The sequence below is a fragment of the Canis lupus genome, chromosome 5, assembly GCF_048164855.1.
Source record: "Canis lupus baileyi chromosome 5, mCanLup2.hap1, whole genome shotgun sequence".
Taxonomy (NCBI): Eukaryota; Metazoa; Chordata; class Mammalia; order Carnivora; family Canidae; genus Canis; species Canis lupus.
The window spans coordinates 75,129,998-75,153,117 of NC_132842.1; the positions used below are offsets into that span (position 1 = coordinate 75,129,998).

Here is a 23,120-nt window from a genome sequence, read left to right on the forward strand (position 1 = left end):
CCCTTGCTTCAAACTTTCTCCAGAACTTACTATCATAACAATCCCCAATCCTGGGGATTCCAGGCCTTCCAAGCTGTCACCAGTGGCCTTGCCTCAGGGTAAATTGATGGTTTTACATCCCTGGTCTCAAGTCTTCTAGTTCAGGGCTCTTAGATCTGCAGGTGACAAGTGAAGCCTATTCCAGAATTATTCCTCCCAAAAGGGCAAATTCCATGGTGGGTGGTTCTGGGCTGTCTGAACCAGAGTAACTCCCAAGCTAGTTCCATCAGAGATGAAGTCTCAGAGACCTTATAAGCTTTCAAGGGTTGAGTGGATGATGGCCCCTTTATGTTCAGAGATTAAGTACACCCAAGTGTACTTGGGCAAGAGCAAGAATTTTAAAAACACTTAGAACAGCATCTCTATAAAAAAGAAAATGAATGAATTCTGAATAATTCATAAATTAATAATAAATGAATTCTGAAGTTCTAAGCATTTCTTCTATAGATTTTAGCCACGAGAGCTTAAAAATCTAGGTCTGGTGCCAATTCTTGAGCCAGCTTTAGTTGTATGCACCTTTAAAACAAACAAAAACACAAAAACAAAAATATAAAGAGAAAAATAAAGCAGATTGATAGATCTTTTTAAAGCAGCATGGTTAGAACAAAAAAAAAAAGAAGTCAAGAAACTTTGGTCTGGTCCTGGCACTGCCGCTGTAGCTTGATCACCTAGACTATATAATCTTCCAGGGCTCATTTACTTCATTGATAAAAAGACAGAGTTGGGGAGGCTGGTCTAGGTGCCTCTGAGAACTCATCCAGTTCCAAAAAAATAATCACCATTCTAAATTCTACTCAGTTTTGTTAAAATGCATATTTGTTAGGCATACTTTCCCTTTGTGAATCTTCATACCAGATACTATTCACCTAACTTAAAGTCAAAGGTGATATCTTATTAAGAACAAGCATTAAAAATTATATAAAAAAAAAGATGAATCTTCTGTCTTGGGTACCAAAAAAAGAGTAGACTAGAAATGAACCAGGAAGAGACTTCTGCTTCAACATTTCTACAGAATATAGATCTGGGACACCTGGGTGGCTCAGCAGTTGAGCGTCTGCCTTTGGCTCAGGGCATGATTCCAGGGTTCGGGGATCGAGTCCTGCATCAGGCTCCCTGCAAGAAGCCTGCTTCTCCTTCTGCCTATGTCTCTACCTCTCTGTCTCTCATGAATAAATAAATAAAATCTTAAAAAGAAAGAGAATAAGGATCACTTTACATTTTGTAGTCAGTTCTAAATTCTTTCTTGACCAGGATACTGAAATAAATAACAATCACCAAGAAGGAACACCTCTAGTCTTTGGCTGTATTTGAGAGAGAGCTTTGAGCCAAGTGCAAACAGAATGGTAGCCTCTTCTGCTTGCAGGCCCTGAAATTGCAGGAAAGCAGCTCAGGTGTCACCCTGACCTGCCCCATCTTAGAGTGACTACTCAGTGATCTCACACACCTGCAATGGAATATTCCACATTCAGGGAAAAGAGGGTTAGGCTAGGTTGACAAAATGATTTCAATATAATTTTTAAAAAGATTTTATTTCTTTGAGAGAGGGAGCATGAGCAAGGAGGGGTGGAGAAGGAGGGAGAAAGAATCTGAAGCAGACTCTGCAATGAGTGCTGTGAGATCACAACTTGAGCCAGAACCAAGAGTTGGACGCTTAACCAACCAACTGCACCACCCAGGCACCCCTCAATAGAATTTAAGTGAAAAAAGCTGGACACAAAGCCCACACAAACACTATGGCCACAGCACTCAGTAAAATAACTGATCTTTCTCATTCTTTTTTCTGTTTTTATCTAGAATTTTTCTCAGGTCAAAATTAAAAATATTTTGGCTACCCACATTGCACATCTGTTTCTAAATATTTTGGGTAAAGAGTTCAAAAATCAAGCTGGCAGAAATCAGGTCATTTTGTAAGATGTATTTTTCAAACGAAGAGAGGACTTTGGACTGGCTTTCGCAAGTTCCTGAACTCTTCCTGGAAGGATCCTACAGGCAATATTTTTCCCAAGTTCCCACCCTCCCCTACTTTCCTTAGCCTTAGCAATCTATCAGCATACTTTTTTTTTTCTTTTTTCTTTTTTAAAGATTTTAATTATTTATTCATGAGAGACACACACAGAGAGAGAGGCAGAGAGAGACACAGGCTCCATGCAGGGAGCCCAACATGGGACTCAATCCTGGGCCTCCAGGATCACGCCCTGGGCCAAAGACAGGTGCTAAACTACTGAGCCACCCAGGGATTCCCCAGCATACTTTTTCTATACAGGGCTAAACAGTTAATATCTTCGTCTTTATCGGCCATATGGTCTCTGTCAACTGCCATTGTAGTAACACAAAAGCAAAAGCAGCCACAGATGCGGGGCACCTGGGTGGCTCAGTTGGTTAAACCTCCGTCTACTGGTCTTGGCTCAGGTCATGATCTCAGGGTCATAAGATCCAGCCCCACTTTAGGCTCCAAGCTCAGCAAAGAATCCGCTTGAGATTCTCTCTCTCTCTCTCTCCCCCTCTGCCTTCCCCTGCACCCCTGCATACTCTATCTCTCAAGTAAGTAAATAAATTTTTAAAAAGAAAAAAGCAGCCACAGATGCTACATAAATGAATGAGCGTGGCTGTATTCCAATAAAATTATTTTTTTACAAAAACAGGCAATGGGCCAGCTTTGGCCTGTGTGTAGTCATTTGCCAACCTGTGGTCTATAGCACACTGAAGAGGATCCATGGAGCTCGGAAGGGTCGAGAAAAGACCTGAAAGACTGCTTTCTCCTTCTAAGGAATAGCTATCAAACCTTTTCACAGCCACACTGATTTACAAGAATTCTTTCTGAAAGTAGTGTACTAATGAATTTTCCCCCCAAAGTCACAGAATTGGTTCCTCACATGTAGCGGTTCTCAACCATGATATTGAGATATACACATACTATAGAATGTTTTGCAATTAATGTACTATTAATAATACAGTACTGGTTTTTCAAATGATTTTTTAAAAAAAATTTGTAAAACAGGAAGTGGGAGATCAATCTTCTTCCCACAGCCAGCCTGGTCCGTACACAATCCTGGGTATGTCTGCAGCAGCAAAGGGCTTGCTTACACATGGTCAGTCCATGTACGTTTCACCTGAAGGAGCCTTATGGGCCACTGAATCCAGCCCCTCTCCATCTTAAGATAACAACCCCACTCTCTAGCTAACAACTCAAACATGTCAGGTTTGGATCAGTTACAGTCTTACTAATATCCATCAAAGCATACATGAAGTCAAACAAGAGGAAATAAGAGATAGGCAAGAAGGGAGAGAGGGAAATGTGATAAGGCCTCCTACAACCAAGCTGAATAATTTGCTCACATACTCTTCTTTTTATAAACTTCCATTGTCGTTCATCTTAGAAAAATTGGAAAATGCATGAAAGTATAAAGAAAATTAAAGCCACAATATCATGGGGCAGTAACTATTGTGATCATTTTAGTTCCTTTCCCTTCAAATTATATTACTGTATCAATTAGGAACAAAAGATGTTTTTGATAAAATTGCTTTTCTTTCTTCATTATTATGTCATAAGCCCTTCTCTATATTGTTTAATATGGCTCAAAAATATGATTTGGTAATGTCTATATTAAAAGCCCATCAAATGGATGGATCATATTTTATTTAAATTTCTCCACTGTTGTCAGATATTTATATCTCCTTATTTTTTTAGAATATATTAGAAATTGAAAATAATCCTCTAGAAGCTTATAAAACTATTTACATATAATATTTTCTATTTATGTTTTTGACACCAGGTGTCTCCTAAAACAGAGTAATATCTGGGGCCCTCCAGATCAAGGCACATCAGAGCACACGTTAGTGTCCACAGGAAGAGCATACAACCCAGGATGAGACATAGGGCCACTGGACCCACGTGCAGGAAAATTGGCCATCTGAGTCCTTGAACTTCTTTACTAAAGGCAGATTAGGTGGTACAGTCGATCAACGTTGCAACTGTGGCCCAGGTGAGATGCTGTCACAAGACTGAGCCTTGTCTGCTCTCTCTGCAATACCCAACAGAGGAACACTGTTTTGCCTTGACTGCTATTATTAAAATTGTGTAGGAGAAAGGATGTTAAAAAGCCTGTGGCACACGTTTTGTTTATAGCATAAAGTAAATTTGTGGGACATTTCCATTGAAATAGGTCAACTAATTGGCCTTTCTCCCATGGGTGCCTGGAGGAGGGTTCTCTGCTGAGTGTTTTCTCTGCAGGGCATCATGGGCAGAATGTCATAATGAACAGATGTGGATGCCAGCCTGGCACCATCAACAGCATGGTACGCTTCTAAAAGTGGCCATGGGCTCTGAAATCTCTAGAGCCTTTAGCAATAGAACCCAAATATATTTCCCTTAATCTAACTGCCAGCGAGAAAATTAAGACAAATTAATAATCTAGTTCATATAATTTATAACACTGGAAACCTTCCCTCCTAGAATAAATTGTCTGCTCTTAATTAAGCCAAAGGAAGAGAGATATAAGATAACTTAGTGGAGGGAGGGAATTATAATTATCCTCTTGAATTACACATAAAAAAAGGTCTAGTTCAGATCCCAGTTTCCAAATTGAAAGATATAAGGTAAAAGGAACATATGTGTATTTTATTATTTTTTAAGATTTTCTTGATTTGACAGAGAATGAGAGAGAGGGAGCACAAGCTGGGCAGCAGAAGGAGAAGGAGGCTCCCCGCTGAGCAGAGAGTCCAATGTGGGGCTCGATTCCAGGACCTCATGACCTGAGCCAAAGGCAGACACTTAACCAACTGAGCCACCCAGGCACCCCAACATATGTGTATTTTAGAAAATATAAAAAACACAGCAAAATTAAGGCTGAGCCACTCAAGGTAATACAAAAATGTTATTCTTTTACTTAAAGATGGGAAAAGGAACATTTCTGATTAAAATTTAAGTCTAACATTGTATTTACCTAGGTGGAATAAAAAAACAAGCACAAGGTGGTAAGGACAACTTTCTCCCATCAACCACACCCCAACTTCTGTACCTGTCTGACAAAGAGATGTGCATGAACAGGACATAAACTCTTTGTTTGGGGTCTATGCCATAGGAACTTTGCTTATGCAAACAGAAAAGGACCAGGACTACAGATATGTCTCTCAATACCACAGGAAGCATCAAGTTACATGTAAATTGGTCAAATGTGCAAAGAAATCATTGTCACCTCTTACTCAGAACACTGGAAAGAGCTGGAGTCAATGCTTCAGGACAATGGCACTAGGTGTCCCACAAAGCCATGTGAAATAAACACGAAAATGTCAAATCCCACAAAGTCAACAGTCGCAGTTGACTTATTACAAACAATTCCTACAGGCCCATATGGAAATGTATGGTTTTCAAGACCTAAGTCAGGTTTACTGGAAAGTGGTAGTAAGGACACAGCACGCACTTACCTTACCAGTGCATCTGGTTTGCTTAGCTGGTTATTCGGAATACAGTTTTCCATTAAGTCCTTGTGTGTACTTGGGCTCTTGCTTGTGCATTTTTGCTTCTTCTCATTTTTACTAGATGAGGAAGGAATGCTCCCATTTGTGGCGCTATGACTGCGAGGTGAGGAGTTCACAACTCCACTGGCATTTTTGTAATTTTTTGAGGAAGCAGTGCATGAGTCCTCTTTCAAAAGATTTTCTGTACTTCCCACAAGATCATTATTTAATCTTTTACTATTGATATGGTTTTCCATATACTCAATTTCTTGTATTTTTGAGTCTACAGGTTGTAGAATATTGTTGTTATTAATTCCAAGATTATGTTTTTTGGCATCCTTGTCCTTTTCTTTTCCTTTTTCTCGGTATTCTATCTCTGGCAAAGTTGTAGAGAGTTTTTTGTTGGCTGGGATACCTCCGTTGTGGTGTATAAGGATCGAGGAATCCATATCAGGCAATCCTTTGGCTGCTACAATACCAAAAACAAACCAACAAACAAAAAACCCATACCGGAATATTTAGTTGTATAAAAACACAGCACAGATTGATTCAACAAACTGCATTGTCTACACTTAGAGACTCACTATATCAATTTGCAAACTCATTTAGAAGCAATAACTACACCAGATCATGCTAACTTTGGGAAGCAAATCCAGACAAATTTGAGAAGCTGTACGGTTAGAAAATAACCATCATTTATAAACACCAAACCATTATACGTTTGGCTTTGAAAATAAGATGAGGATTTTATAATTAAATCATACATATCAGTCAAATCAAACTTATCTATCACTGGGATGAGAGGACCCAGGTAGGTCAGACACTTAAGAGGCCATATTTTAAAAAATGCTAACCAGACTGTTAATAGCTTTACTGAAAAGAGAGCAATGAAATGAAACAAGAGGAGAAGCGTGATGTTAGGATACAGGGCATCTATCCTTTCCTTGACTCTAGCACTGAGATAAGAAGTTATGTCATTTACTAGACCACTCAAAAAGAATTTTCTATGTGAGGTCTACACATTCCAGTTTATCCAGGTCTACTTGAAGAAATATTTTTGCACCATACTAGAGAATAAGATTTTGGTATATACCAACTAAAAACAGGACTCCAAACCAAAGCGAACTGTCAATTCATCTATTGTATTGGATATATGCTCATTAGAGAGGTCCTATTAGGAAAAGTTCACCTTAAGATCCACATTGCATTCATTGTATGAATCATTTAGAATGGGACCTTTGCTCTCTTCAGAATAATTTTAACTTATAAAACAGTTGTTTCTCTCGATCTTGCTTATACTTTGGTTCTTAGTTTACCTCAATTACAAACTCACATAGTTATATATACATTGCTACTGAGAATAAATAGTTTTAATATTTTTAATAAAATATTGAAATACAAAATAAGCTATAAAAATAAAATATATAAAAATAATAAAATAAAATAAACATTCTAAAAGCACATGATCTTTAGACACTAGGTAGCAAAAAACCCACACCCTGTATTTCATGACCAAACAAAGCAACAGCCCTGAAGGGGAACACCAGAAAACAGGAAAATCCTTGGGAATCTTCCAAAGTCCTACCAACTTTTCCGGGGGGAGGGTGGTGGCAGGGGGGATTCTATTGATAGACAAAATAATGACTAATCTCTGAGCCAACACAGCTTTAGGGTAAAGACCTACCTTCCTCGGCCTCTTTTTCTTGCTTCTGTAGCATCTGCTGCTCTGGGGGGAGAGCTTGTTGAAGAAGCTGCATGTAAAATTCGTTCTCTTTTTGCACTTCCTTTTGCTTCCTCAACCGCATTTTGTAGCTTACGTAACTTTTGAAGCCAAAGCCCAAAGTCACCACAGGGTACCCAATGCTGGAAAGAAGAAAATCTAGCAGTAATTGCCAGTTAAACACAAACAACACATGCATAAAGCACATTAAGGCACCTATGATGGAAATTAAGAAATAAATTCTAGCTGATGATCAGTAGTAGAGCATTTAGTACACACATAAATATATGTAACGTCTGCTATGGAAATGAGAGGCAGCTGGCACACAGAACAAACCCCCAGGGAATAGCATGACTACTAGACCATAAGAGGTTGCCCACTAGACTCTGGCAATCTTCAAGCCAACTCAAGAACTTAACCCAGTGACTGTTGGGTATAGTGGCTAATGTCTCTGATTAACATTGAACAACTCTGTGCACTATTAGAACTTGGGCATCAGTATGCTTTTAAGAACTAATAGGGTAGAGATTTTATGAGTGGGCATAAGTAAACACTGTGTTAAAAAACCAAAAGGCACACAAATTCATTTTTAATATCACAGCCAGTGTCAATTCAGGTGACTACTTTATTCTTGCCACTTGAGGGGTATTGTCAACCAGCTATTCTTGAAAAGTCAGTTCAAAAATACTCTGTCATAAATAATTTCAAGAATCGTTTAAATAAGTATTAATATCAGTGCCAACATTTGTTTTGTCCCACCAAATTAAACCAGCTGTACTTATAACTCTAACCCCTGGGATAAAAAGTTGAAATATTTTCATCCAACTCATCAGTCTAGTATCATTTCAAAGCCTCTACAAACACTGTCAAAACTCATTATTAAGCTTCATTAACATTCAAACTTATAAATTATAATTAGTCTAAATGTGATCTCACTGCAAATTCAGAGTGACAAGTTTTATTGACCGAGTTCATTTAATTCACTTGCATGTGAAAAGACTTTCAAATACTGGAAACTATACCTTTTTAGTTGATTCCTGTTTATTTTGGTTTCTGCCATATTAGCAAAAATTAAGTCAGTTCATTTAAGCTTCATGAAACAGCCACATATTTCATCAGGACATTTTAGAAATTATTTGATTATAATAAAAATAGATAACATTTATCAGACACCTTTGTGCTTGAAATTAAGTTAAATACTTAACATATATCCCCTCATTTCATCTTTCTCATGACTCTGCAAGACAGGTCCCCAATAACAGGTGAGAGCTCTAAGGCTTACAGAGGTGACATGTCCAAGGCAACAATGCTGTTCAGGAAAAGAGCTGGGGTTCAGACACTTGTCTGCCTGAATAGAGGCCTCATGCCCTTTACCACTATGCTATGTTGTCTTCTGGGTTCGCGTAAAATCTCTAAGGAAAAATTTAGAATTGAACTTACCCTTTTACATTGAACACACTGAACAGAATTATAGATTAAGAATATGCATAATACTCACCAGTGAGCAGCAAATGGACGACAAAGGTCTACATGAAAATTTTTGAGATCTTTAAATCTAATTGCTGCTTCAATATAAACAAAGAGTATCCAGAGGGACACTGTGGGCAAACACACTCCCCTTTCTGTGGGAAAGCAGCAGAAAGACAAGCATCAGTGATAAATTAAACTAACAGAACAGATGGGTTGTTTGGGAAACTAGTTTGACCACAGTAACTTTCCTTTTATTTTTTATTTTTTGAGTATAGTTGACACACAATGTTACATTAGTTTCATGGGTACAACATAGTGATTCAACACCTTCAACTTCCCTATAGGTTATGTTGTGCTCACCACGAGTGTAGTCACCACACTAGGTTAGTACAGTATCATTGGCTATACTCCTCCCTATGCTGTGCCTTTTACTAATGTGACATTCATTCCGTAACTAGAAGCCTGGACCTCTGGCTCCTCTTCACCCATTTTGCCCCTCCCCTACGCTCCTTCCCTCTGGGAACTGTCACTTTTCTCTCAACTACAGTAACTTAAAAAAATTTTTTTTTTAAATTTGTTACAGGAAAAGAGGTAGAGTGAGAGTGCATGAGTATGGGAAGGGGCAAAGGGAGAGGGAGAAGCAGGCTTCTCACTGAGCAGGGAACCCAATGCGGGGTCCCGATTCCAGGACCCCATGATCACGACCTGAGCCAAAGGCAGACGCTCAACCAACTGAGCCACTCAGGTGCCCCTACAATAACTTTCAAACTAATTAAAAAGCAATATGATCCAGGGGCACCCAGGTGGCTCAGTGGGTGATGTGTGTCCAACTCTTGGTTTTGGCTCAGGTCATGATCTCAGGGTCAGGGTCATGGGATTGAATCCTACATCAGGTTCTATGCTCAGCAGGGAGTCTGACTGAGATTCTCTCTCTCCCTCTGCCCCTTCCCCCGCACTCTTGCATGTTCTCTCTTTAAAAGTAAATTAATATATCTAAAAAAAAAAAGAATATGATCCAAACTGAAGTCTTTTCTATGACAAGAGATATGATGGAATCATAGACAAAAGACAAACATTCTATTTACAATATGTGAAAGAAAGGAGTCACAGCCCTACCATTCAAAGAGCTCCTACAAATTAATAAAAAGGCAACTGAAAAAAAGAATTTGCAAGTTATAAAAGAAAAATATAGATGGCTAAAAAACATGAAAAGATGTTCACCTTCACTACTGATTAGGGAGATACAAATGTTTTAAAAAGGAGATTCCATTTTTTTAACCTATCAGATAAGCAAAAATTTAAAAGTCAATAGAGGGTGGGTAAGGCAAAGGGTTCATTCTCATACTTGGCAAAAATATAAATTGGAGCAACATTTTTAGAAGGAAGTTTCTCAGTATAATTAAATTTAAGATATACTTCTGACCCAGAAATTCCATTTCCAAGAATCTACCCTATAGAAATATCTTGCAATACAGTAAATAAAATACAAACAATGAGGCAATTTTCACTGATTTTTAGAATCAAAATCTGCAAGCTAGGTCTATGTCAGGACATGTTTAATTTTTTTTTTTTTTTTTAAACGGAGATGGACTCATAGACATGAGGCCCAATAACTCTGGAAAGAACTCATTTGAGACTGTGTAAGGCAAGTGAGTTACAGAAGAAAGAACAGCAAGTCAGGGGCGGGATATCAGGACTAAATGGCTTTTTACTAAGGACCTCTGGGATGAAACAAAAGAAAAATCATAGCACCTTGGAACTACAAAGATCATTTAGTCCAACCTCCTTATTATACTAAAGAGTAAAGGAAGGCCCAGAGTTTATACAAATTGGGTCCAAGTTCACAGAGATAATACTGGGTCTGCTCCCAAGAAGAACCTAAATCCCCTGAGACCTAGTCCATGCAGTAAGAAAATGCTGGAAGCTTTGTGAAGGCAGTGAATGGCCTCAACCACTCTTACAGATTTAACTTTACAAAATAAGGGGCATTTTCACAATGTACAAAGACAGCAACCCATAGGATAATGCATTTTCAAATTCATTTCAAAAATTTATATTCTCTAACTCCCTATACTATTAATTTCTAAAATTATCATATACATAATAAACACATTACAGCTAAAAAACCCAGAAATTTTTGGACAAAATATCTATATTTCTACACTTATCAAATAATAAAATAAAATCATGTTGAAAATATTTTTGAGCAAGTGAAAGATTCATGTTGTACACAGAGTTTTGTATCCTGTTTTTTCCCCCCTCTTAACAGCAAAGAAATTTACGATGTAATATTATCATTATTTTATGGCAATATATAATTTTGCCAATCCTTCCTAATAAACTTAAGAATTTTAAATTTTAACAAGTCCTAAGAGAAATTAATCCCAAGTCATATAAATTGTACTCATATTTGTCCGGCCCAATAAGAACACGAAGTTTGTTTTGTTTTGTTTATTTGAGCATTAATCAACCCAAATTAAAACATACTTCACAACTTAACTACTCCAGCATACATTTATGAGCCTTGGGCTAAAGCGAGGCCAGTATCACTTAGGATATTAGCTTCACTGCTGCTCTGTAGGTCACCCACTGAACTCATTCCCAATAGGTTCTCTTAATAGTTACAGGAGTAGTTTTTCCAAACTACTAAGACAATATTAAAGTAATTTAGGAAATCATTATAGTTCATGAGAGTCATGGATTGTTGAGCTAGAAGGCTTCCTCAGACATTATCTTGACTATTCCACTTTCCCATGACAAAGAAGAAACTGATGGGGGAGCCTGGCTGGCTCAGTGGGTTAGGTGGCTGACTCTTGATTTGGGCTCAGGTCACAATCTCAGGGTCATGGGATCCCCACACCGGGCTTTTCACTCAACGGGGAGTGTGCTAGAGATTCTCTCTCTGCCCCTATCACCCGCCTCTCCCAACCTCTGGGATAAATAAATCTTTGAAAAAAAAAAAAAGGGAGAAGAAGAAGAAGAGAAAGAAAGAAAGAAAGAAAGAAAGAAAGAAAGAAAGAAAGAAAGAAAGAAAGAAAGAAAGAAAGAAAGAAAGAAGAAAGAAAGAAGAAAGGAGGAGGAGGAGGAGGAGGAGGAGGAGGAGGAGGAGAAGAAGAAGAAGAAGAAGAAGAAGAAGAAGAAGAAGAAGAAGAAGAAGAAGAAGAAAGAAGAGAAGAACAAGAAGAAGAAGAAGAAGAAGAAGAAGAAACTGAGACCTAGACAAAATGACAAGTGTAAATGACAACTCACTTGAAACTAAGACCCAGAACAAGAAAATATAAGAAAAACTAAAGTTTGAAAAAAATCAGTTTATTTAGAGGAAAGCAGACTAAGGAACTGTCCTGTTAGCTTATAAATCAAGTCAGATATGAGAGAGTGCTAAAGATGGAGAAAACTATGCTCACGGTAGATACTTCAAATAACAGAGCTGACCTGTATGTTCTACATGGGCCAACATTATCCTCTTAGCACCTCTGAGAAGAGGATGAATGCTGCTCCAGAGAGCTTTTAGGAGCTGGCACTCCCTAGGTGGTCAAAAACCTACAGTTTGTGGGAGGGTCTAAGAATCAGGTTTCATGTAGCTTGGTAGACAAGTTTAACACTGAGAGCTAATCCTCACATCCCCATGCATCCCACTCAGGCTTTCACATTCCACTCCAGGACTGGAGCTATGGAAACATCTCATCTCATCTTAGTTTGAGACAGCAGAAGTACAGCTCTAGGAAGAAAGGAGGGGACTGCGTGGCTCCCTGCCAGTCAGGACATACCAGAAACAGCACATTTTGATGAAGAGAACCACTAAGAATCAGGGAGATGAGGATGGCAAAAGTGCTTCAAATACCATACAAGGAAAAGCTAAGGAAATCAGAGATGTTGTGCCTACAGACAAGAAGGCTTGAGAGGATACAACAGTGTCTTTAAATCTCTAAAGAAATGTTAACCGTGGGTGGGAGACCACATTCCTTTGGTGTGGCTCTAACGCAGGGATGCAGTGTTGGGGCATGAGGGGATGGTCTGCAGACCCCTTGAATCTGAAGGAAAAGTTTTGTATACTTCTCTATATTTGTGGGGGGAAACCTCCTTATATCCTCTAAGAGATAAATGAGCCCCCAAACAGTCAAGATGTGCTAGGTCAAAAGTGTAAGGAGGAGAATTCTGGCTTAGTATCAGGAAGAACTTTCTATTACAGCTGCCCCAAAAGCTGAGTTCCTTGTCACTGTAGCCTTTCAATTAGAGACTAAACCACTATGTGTCAGGGATGCTGTGGGGATTCTTATGCCAAATAAGGGTTCAACTAAATGACCTCAGACATTCCTTGCAAAGCTGAAACTCCAGGAACAGCTTTCCTATGTGGAACATGGCTATCTTAGAGTCTACCTAAATAGAAAACACTTCAACTTAAAAAAAAAGAAAAGAAAAAAAAAAAAAAGAAAAGAAAAGAAAAAAAGAAAAGAAAAGAAAAAAGAAAATCTTCATCATGAGAATTGATCATTAAAATGCCTACACTTGAGATGTCAAATCATAAAGGTTTACACTTTTCATTCAATCATGAAAAAAATATAAAATGTATTTTAAAGCTATAATCTATTAGGAAAAGGCCACTTAAAAATGTCCATATTAAACTCAACTCCAAATAATGCATTCAAAGAAATCATTACATTAAGAGTTTGAATCTAAGATTTCTATCTAAGAAGCCATTAAGACTTACCTGTGTGCCACACATACTGAACCCATACATATGTGCTAGCAGCAAAAAAAAGCCATTGTATGGGGATGAACAGCAGACAAATTATATTTGACGTAAACGCTACACAAACAAAAAATACTGAGAAGGCCTAAAGGAAAAAACAAAACAAAATTAAAAACATATCTTAGAACTTGTTATTTTCAAACACAGATTATCAAAAGCATGTTGGACAAAATCTCTGAAGCTGTCATGCAAGAACTGTAGAGCCAGTGACAACAGGAAATTTTAAACATTTAAAACCCACCATATAAAAAGTAGAGGTTAACCCAACATTAAAAAGTAATCCTATTTATGTCCTCAAATCATGAAGAAGAACTGGACCAGAACAAACTGAGGCTGGATCACAGTAAGTTCATTTGAACTCCATAGGTGGGTGACCTAAAACAACTAGAATTTTAACACAGAAAAGGCTCCTCTCTCCTTCTAAAATATTCCTAAAGAGCCTCATTCTTAAAGAACAGGCTGTTGGAGCACAAATGAACCATGATAGTAAGAATTATGTTGATGTTGAAGATTTTAATAATGCAGCCCTTCTCAGGACATACCTACCACTAGGAATTCCCAAGAGGACATGAACCTGAAGCCAGCTTTTCAAGGCTCTGGATTTCTGAGGACAAGAGTTCCAGGCTTATGGTATGGCCATGGAACACAAGAAATCTGCAGGTCAACCAAGGGAACAAGCCTGGGCCTGTGCCCTTGCTCTAATTCAGTAGTTTTCAAAACATGGTCTGGGGATTCCCGGTGTGGGGAAGGGTGCAGGTGTCTCTGAGATCCTTTCAGGGGGTCTTCCAGGTCAATACCATTTTAATAACGATAGTAAGATGTAATCTGCCTTTTTCATGCTCATTCACTCAGGACTAAGATGGCTTTTTCTAGAAGCTACATGATATGTAATATTGCAATCGACGGAGTTCAGAAGCAGATATGAAAATGCAGCTGTCTTCCATTGAGCCAGATGTTAAAGAGATTTGCAAAAATGTAGTCAATCTTCTAATTTTTTTGTTTTGGAAAATATAGTTATTTTCCACTTAAAAAATGTAATTTACATTAACATGTAATGGGCTTGTTATTTTTAAGTGAATTAATAAACATTCAAATTTGTTTTCCATTTTAATTTCTAATGTAGTAAATATGGATCTAACCCATATAAATAAAAGCTCTTTGGAACCCTCCGTAGTTTTGAAGAGTTTAACGGGGCCCCGAGACCACGAAGTTTGAGAACCACCACTCACTCTATCTCTAACCCAATCACTAACATGGTAACAGGGCTCCAGAAATATTTCAAAGTAGGACTGGGTAACTATTGCTTCCTTCACTACCCTGCTTCCCTCCCCAGGTCTTTCCCTTCTTTTCCCCCTGCAATGGTAGAAGGGGGGGGCGGAGTATAATGATTTGATCAGTGGGCTTTTTAAATCATCAGTTACTGAAGATTTTCTGAGAAAATTAAATCCCTTAGACTTGAAAAACATATATTAATAAACATACCAGTCCCTGGTATCTGAAGGAATCATAGACGCTCCTGATGAAAAGCCAAAATGGCCACAGGTATTCAAATCTGAACTCCAGGACAAAATCTGCCAGGAGGACGAGTGCCCACACTACCAGAAATTTCAGGTATAAAAATGTACTGCAAAGTATAAAAATAAAGAATTAATTCAAGGTCATTTGTGAAACACTGGAAAAAGAAACTGCACTGTTTTGAGAGACAAAAAAATGTCTTCATATACCATGAAAACAATGGTGATAAAGGATAGAGAGATGTTGCTATAACCCACCTAAATTTTAAAAGCTCTGGCATTTGCTCTGAGACCCACAACTATTGATGTAAGATGATGACCAAAAATCCTTATTTCCACTTAAGATGGAAAAAAAATCTGTTTCACCACTATTTTAAAATGTGCTGTCTGACTTTAAAATACTGCAATACTCTCAAAAATTACAGCTTTCCAGCTATTCTTCATTAGAAGAAAATGTCACGATTGAAAGGCTTCAAATGTGCTGTTTCCCTAACCCTCTACATCTGTTTGAAGAGTCTTTGAAATTCTTGATGCACATCCTTATATGCTTGACGCGTTCTTTTTCCCTCTTTTCTCTTCTTCCCTTTCTATGTAGCATACACCTGCATTAGCCAAACAAAAACCAAATGACTTCCCCAAACAGAAATTAACTTAGGGAGGAGTTGCCAATTACTACTATGCATTGTGAGAGCACAAAATGTACATTCAAGAAAAAAATCCTAAAGCACCTCAACCTTGCTCTAGCTAAGATGTAAATGTGTACTTCCAGTTCCCTCTGGATTTATGTTAAGTAGAAGCAGACTTTGATAAGCCAGGCAGGACACATACTTAACCACTGCAGTAGCTCAAACAAAGTAAGGACATAGATTAAAATCTCAAAGTCCATTCTTCTAGTTCATGAGTTGTACAATACATAATAGAAGCCTTCAGATTAATAAAACCCTTACTAATAAGCCCCTAATTCTATGTCCTTAACTCAGTCAATTCTGGAGCAGGTTAAGTTTAGGCATTTAATTAAAAAAAAAAAAAGGTTTTCTTAGATATAGATTGGAAATACCTAAAATTCACTTTGATTTGGGCTAGAGCCTTGTATAACACAGACATTTCAAAATTGATGTGATTACATTAGCTGTTTGAATACACACCACCAACAAAATAAAGACTTTCATAAACCATTTTAAGTATATTAAAATAAGTTACAAAAAAACCCATAAACTTGGGGGGGGTGGTAGCGGTAGACAACAAAACCAAGATCTAGCACTGGGGATGATTCTGAGTCCTCTAAAGCCACAAGGTTTAAGATGAAAAAAACAGATAGGTCTGACCCTCAATGATACAGAAGCATAATGACACATAATTTGCAACTAGGGGCAATTTCTAATCCTCTTAGTAGATGGTCTTAGGGCTTGATAATAATTTTTGATTAAGAGGTTTGCTATACAAAGAACCCAAGGCAAACCAGAGGAAAACAGGCTTGCATTCTATGTCTCACATTTTAGTTCCATTTCACCAGAATCATATTAGCCAGATGAAGATGAGGCTGAGGCCCTCATTCTCACCCATTAAATCTGTCCCTGATCCAGTGGAGAGCAAGGCATATTTTACTAAAAGGAACAGCTGAATCACATAGGCACTCAGGAACACAAATCTAATTTCAAACTAGATTTCCAAGCTGCTTGGCTTTAAAACTGAAAGGTTTTTTCCCCCTGTCTCTAGAACAGTTTCTAGGTTTTAAAGAAGTGATAACAGCCTCTCATCCCTGTTTCTAAGGCATTTAAGAAATGGCATGCCTGGAAATGTTTTTACTTCTCGGATGAATACTTTTTCCCAAGGGGCTGTGCCTGGGTGAGGTGAATGAGTTGTGGCAAGTACATCATTGTGTGTAGACGTCACCACTCCCCAGGTGGACAAGGTAGACTACAATCAACTGTTTCTGCCCCAAATGCTCCCAAGGCACAGCAGGATCCCAGTCTGGGAGGCAACCTTCTGTTGCACTATGCAGTATTTAGATAGGATGATCCAAAGAATGACAGCCTGTTGAATACTTTGTACTAACCCAATCATTGAAACCGAAGGCAATACATAAATGATCATCTTTGTAACAGTGAACTACTCATTTTCAAGTTGATGACTTTATTTTATTTTATTTAAGATTTTATTTATTTATTCATGAGAGACAGAGAGAGAGAGAGAGAGGCAGAGACACAGGCAGAGGGAGAAGCAGGCTCCATGCAGGGAGCCCAATGTGGGGCTGGATCCCGGGTCCGATCCCAAGTCTCCAGGAATAGGCTCTGGGCCAAAGGCAGTGCTAAACTGCTGAGCCACCCGGGCTGCCCAAGTTGGTGACTTTAAGAGAGTTCCTCTTGGGATGCCTGGGTGGCTCAGCGGTTGAGCTTCTGCCTTTGGGTCAGGGCGTGATCCCAGGATCAAGTTCCACATCAGGCTCCCTGCATGGAGCCTGCTTCTCCCTCTGCCTGTGTCTCTGCTTCTCTCTCTCTGTGTCTCTCATGAGTAAATAAATAAAATCTTAAAAAATAAAAAAAGAGAGAGAGCTCTTTATAGATTTCTTTTGCAAAAAAGAATGCTTTCGTACATTTTATGTTCCTTGACACCCAGCTTTACTAAGTCACAGTTTAGAAGTGCAGATATCTGAGGAAACTTGACCTCTCACAAATATATGCCACTCAACTTTCCTCAGGCTCTCTTTTTAGGTGGGCCTGCCTCTAAAAATCAAGAGGTGATCTAATTAACAAAGCAGATTTTACAAATTTTATATGAAGAGTTCTAGAGCTTAGTTGCACAATCATGTGCTTGAAAATGGTTAAGATGCTGAATTTTACATTATGTGTTTGACCACACTTTTAAGTATATATAAATAATTTTTACTCAACTCCTAAAAAAATTTGATTTTATTTTAGAATTAGTGCTGAATTCTATTGATTCATTTCTGCCGTCAGGGTTCTAGAAAGTTTAAAACAGTTGCCTGATTTAGTATTCACTTAGGCCTCTGTATCAGCAAATTCTTATTATCCTTCTATAGGTACCTGTAAAAAAAATTTTTTTTTCTGTAAAAAATTTTAAAGTAATCTAAAAGTGAGTGCTTATCAGTGTAGAAATCCTAATTCCTTTCCGTCCATGTTCTGAAGGTCACAAGATTTTGCCAAATCCAAAGAGATGACATTCTAATGGGGGAAAGTTAGGTTTTAAGCTATTATGGCATTCTATAATATTTCTTTTAAACCATGAAGAGAATGTGATTAAATATAAAACACATTTACAGATGCAGTTCACAACATGGCTCATAACTTGATGTTATTTCTCTGATCCAAACACATTTTGAATAACTATAAAATATCTTGAACAAATATTCAAAGATTGCTATATGTTGGCTTACTGAATTTAAATAATAAAAGTATCAATACAAAATAAAAATAAATAAAACTTCTTTTTTTAATTAAAAATTTTTTTTTATTTATTTATGATAGTCACACACACAGAGAGAGAGAGAGAGAGGCAGAGACACAGGCAGAGGGAGAAGCAGGCTCCATGCACCAGGAGCCCGACGTGGGATTCGATCCTGGGTCTCCAGGTTCGCGCCCTGGGCCAAAGACAGGTGCTAAACCGCTGCGCCACCCAGGGATCCCATAAATAAAACTTCTATTATAGAACAGGAAAAAAAATTTAAGCATAACTACAATGAAAAGATAGTTTCCACAATTACATAGTGAATTTTGATGGTCTTATAAGCTTCTGTTTCGGATGCCAGTGAAACTAAGAAGAGACATGTGCAATTATTAAGCTTAATGGTGATGATTCTTTCAAAGTGCTTATTAACTATAAGTTTCTTTCCCCTCCCCCATTCTATTCCTACCCTTGCCATTTACAACCATTTTTAACCTAAATCTATTTGGCAATACTCTTCACCTATGGATTAATCGTCTATGATTAATGAGAAGTGGTACCGAACATTTTTCTTTTTTAAAGTGCACCTTCTCTCCAGTACCACTAGCTGCTGTCATTTAGATCATTTTCTGGAGCCCATGTAATTATCATGGTGTGGCCATCAATCCTCAGTACCTGACCTTTTTCCTAGGCAGACTAATGGCCATTTAGTTCACTTGGTCCTCACCACAGAAATGACTCTGTAGAATATTTTACTGGCTGTGCTAGTGGCCATCTATGTCAATCCCTAGCCTTCCTGTCACCTCTGTAATAGCAACTGTGAATTGCTTTTAGCTTTCAGTATATAGCATGATATTTCTTACACGAAACTGCTATCTTCTGTGTTATCAAATACCTCTCCCTACTCCACATCACCTCTAGAATATTCATCCAGCCTCTCTTGTCCAGCTGATATTTCTACTGAAATCTGATTATGTGTAATTATAGTCCTGCTACTCAGGTGTGGTCCATGGACCAGCAGCATCAGCATCACGTATCAGCTTTTTAGAAGAGCAGTATTTCAGGGCCCACCCCGACCTATTTTATCTAAGCCTGCTTTTTCACCAGATCCCTAGACCATCTGTGCATACATTAAAACTTGGGACGTACTGGCCCGTGGTATAAATCTCTCACTCTCATGGAACTTCCACTACCACATCTCAGAAAACATCATCTACTTAGATAATCAGTATTTATCTCCAAACCTCAACTCTCCTTCCCTCAACTGGGAACACTGTTCAGGGTTAATTCTTCCATTTTCTTATTTTTCTTTCTGGGGATCACACACCAGATCCCCACCTAAGTACAATTTAACCAAATGAAGTACTTCTATTACTACTCAGCCTTCAACACCCAGCACAAACATCACTTCATTTAAAAAGGCCTCCCTGATCCCACAGTAAAGACTGTTACCCAGCACATGCTCACACAGCATCCTGTACCACAGGAACATTTAATCACAGTTATAAATAAATAGTACTTTAGTTAATTAACTCTTTAAATGTAAAGTCCACAAGAACGAAAGAGCTGCCTATTTTGTTGCCTGCTTTATCCTCAGTACCCTGCACACTGCAGAAACTCAACACGTTTGTTGAATGAATGACCTGCAGTACACAAGTGTTTTGGATCTATAGTAAAGCTGTTACCGAAGTACACACTTAAAGTGAAGGTAGACGGAGAGATCATGCACAGATGACAAGGAAGGGTATCAGGAAAAAGCAACATCAACAAAGGGGACAAATACAGCTTCTGCTCTGAAGATTACCATTGCACCTGGCTCCCCATCTGTTCTGGTCTCCAACAGGAAAAAAATGAATTTAATCAGCCTTGCTCTGCGTACCAGACTATCACTCCACTTGGCCTACCTGCCACTGACTGGCTCAGCCTACAGTGGGGGTTCTCAAAGAGTTTTCTATTATTGAACCTAACATGAAAGAAATCTGCAAAAATGTAAAACCACACCACTCTTCTACTGGATTTATTATTATTTTTATATCAGCTTGTAATTATTTAAAGTGTCTTAATTTCTAATACAGTAAATATTGATAAATATTACCCATATAAACCAAGAACAGAAAGAGGTCTTGAGACAAAAATGATTGAGAAATTGTGCACTACAGAAAGTTGTATGCAAGCATCAAGGTAAAATGGCCTAGCCCCCACTGCTATGTTCTGCACCTGCATCCTGGTGTGCAATCCAGAGAGGAGGGACTCCTGAGAAGACCTAAGGTACTCCTTATTTTGTCTTTTCTATTCTGGGCTTCCTGTAGACTGCCAAGAGAACCATTGAGAGTCAATTACATACACACACATATGCAGGCACACACACACACAGCCACTGCAATAACAAATCTAGTGCAAAATATGCCCCATTTAGAAAGAATAAAGAAAACCTAGAATAGAAATCTTTTTAAAGAGCTTTTAAGAATTTTGTGGTAGGGCGCCTGGGTGGCACAGTCAGTTAAGCGACTAACTCTTCTTGGTTTTGGCTGGGGTCATGACCTGGGGTTGTGAGATCGAGCCCCATTCCCAAGCAGGACTCTCAGCGTGAAGTCTGCTTGGGATTCTCTCTCCCTCTGTCCCTTTCCAACCACCGCCCCCCCACCACGCATATGCTCGCTCTCTAAAATAAACAAATCTTTAAAAAAATTGTGTAGTATGGTGTTTTGACAAAGGACTATATAGACTACAGAGATATCAAGGACAGGTACTGTAACTTAACACAACTGGAGAATTTAGAGTTTTAAGAAATTCTGCTTCAAAAATACTTTCGTCTGAAAAAAAGAAAACATACTACTTTGGACAGTGTGGCCTCTGTGAGGTTTGGGATGTGGATGTTGCCGAAGCACAGGAAGAGAAAGAGAACAACCCGCAGGATTACACTTCCTATCTTCAGCAGGAGTAATCATCTACCTAATCACACTTTACACTTACATCATATGTGTAATTTTTCCAAATACTTTCACATTAATTATCTCATTTTAGCCTTACAACTGTGAAAGAGGCAGGGTAGTTATTACCCTCTCACAGGAAAGAAACCTGAGGAACCGGGAGCAGAAAGGCTGCAGGGTGCTGGTGAAAGAGCACAGAAACAGGAGTCTGGAGACCGCAGAGAACACAGTGATTTCTACGTGGAAAGCTGTGCTGCTGCTAGAAATATTAATGAATACTTTTCTATGGAAAGAAATGGAGAAGACATTAAGTGAGGAGAAAAGCCAAGAAACTTGCATGTAAAACAGAATCTTATTTTTGTTAAGGAAGAAATTCAGTTTGCTTACATAGAAAGAAAGAAAAAAAAACAATACTTAAAAATTATATAACAGTGATCACCCCAAAGCAGGACTACTAAATTAAGGTCTGTTGCATTATGCTAATACACTGTTGTATTCATTTTTTTCATAACAAGTATGTGTTACTTTAACTTTTTAAATTCTTCATATTGAAGTAACTTTGGACTTACAGAAAAGATGCATGAATAGCACAAAGAATTCCCTTGTATCTTTCATTCAGAATACACAAATGATAAAACATTTTATCATGTTCTTATCATTCTCTCCCTATATATGTTGTTTTTTTTTTTTTAAATCAAAGTCCGGAAATTAACATTGATAGTAACATACTATTATCTCATCTAGACACCTTATTCAAATTTCAGTAATTATCTCATGTCCTTTATTTTTTTTAAGATTTATTTATTTTAGAGAAAGAGCGGGGGGGGGGGGCAGAGGAATAGGGAGTGAGAGAATTGCAAGCAGACTCCACACTCAGCAGTGAGACTAACGTGAGACTGGATCTCATGACACTGAGATCATGACCTGAGCCGAAAAACCAAGCGTCATACGTTCAACCAACTGAGCCACCCAGGCACCCCTCACTAGTATCCTTTAAAGCAACAGATAAATAAGAGATTGATAAATCAAGAGATCCTGGTCCAATCACATTTTGTACCGTTGTCATATCTATACTGTTTTTTTTTTTTTTTAAATTTAATTGAGATTGTCATTTTGAGAAGGAAAAAATTTTCCTGGTACCTGTTGTTTCACCTGTAAAACCAAGATAAAGATACTTGCCCTATATGTAGCAGATAGCCTGAAAGTATCATATGAGTTGTTACACATAAACATCACTCAGAAATGATGAAGTAGCACAATACAACAGAAAGAGGACAGACTTTGGGGTTAGAAAGATATGGGCCTCTACCAAGTAACTAAACCTGGGGCAACTTTGGTTTCTTCACATATGAAACTGAAGCTAATACCCTAACTGGAACAAAATAAGACAAAGAAAAAAAAAAGTAGTAGTAACAGCAAATAATTTTACGAGCAATTATCTGTGTTAGGCATTATGGTAAGTTTTTTTTATGTGACTTATCTCAATTACCCTTACAGCAGTCCTATAAAGTAGGTGGTATTATTTACCATCTTCATTCTACAGATGAGAAAAATGAGGGCTAAAGTAAATAAGTGACTTGTTCAAGGTCACACAACTAGTGTCAGGGACATTCTTTGAAGTCAGGTTCGTATGACTTTAAAGTCCATATGCTTATCCATCACACTGGACTTTCTCATCTCACATTAGTCAATAAATATTATTTTCCTTCTTTTTTTAAATTTTTATTTATTTATGATAGTCACAGAGAGAGAGAGAGAGAGAGAGAGGCAGAGACATAGGCAGAGGGAGAAGCAGGCTCCATGCACCGGGAGCCCGCGGTGGGATTCGATCCCGGGTC

At 38.2% G+C, this 23,120-nt stretch overlaps 1 protein-coding gene across 1 annotated transcript in view; it reads right to left on the reverse strand.

The window, feature by feature from the left end:
- MACO1 (macoilin 1) overlaps window positions 1-23,120 on the reverse strand; it is a 58,926-nt gene that overhangs the window by 28,110 nt on the left and 7,696 nt on the right. Inside the window, exons 2-6 of the mRNA XM_072827753.1 lie at window positions 14,919-15,060; window positions 13,395-13,521; window positions 8,715-8,838; window positions 7,181-7,359; window positions 5,464-5,965 (exon numbers count right to left, since the gene is read on the reverse strand). Coding sequence (XP_072683854.1) covers window positions 5,464-5,965; window positions 7,181-7,359; window positions 8,715-8,838; window positions 13,395-13,521; window positions 14,919-15,060 — 1,074 coding nt within the window. The remainder of the gene's footprint in view (window positions 1-5,463; window positions 5,966-7,180; window positions 7,360-8,714; window positions 8,839-13,394; window positions 13,522-14,918; window positions 15,061-23,120) is intronic.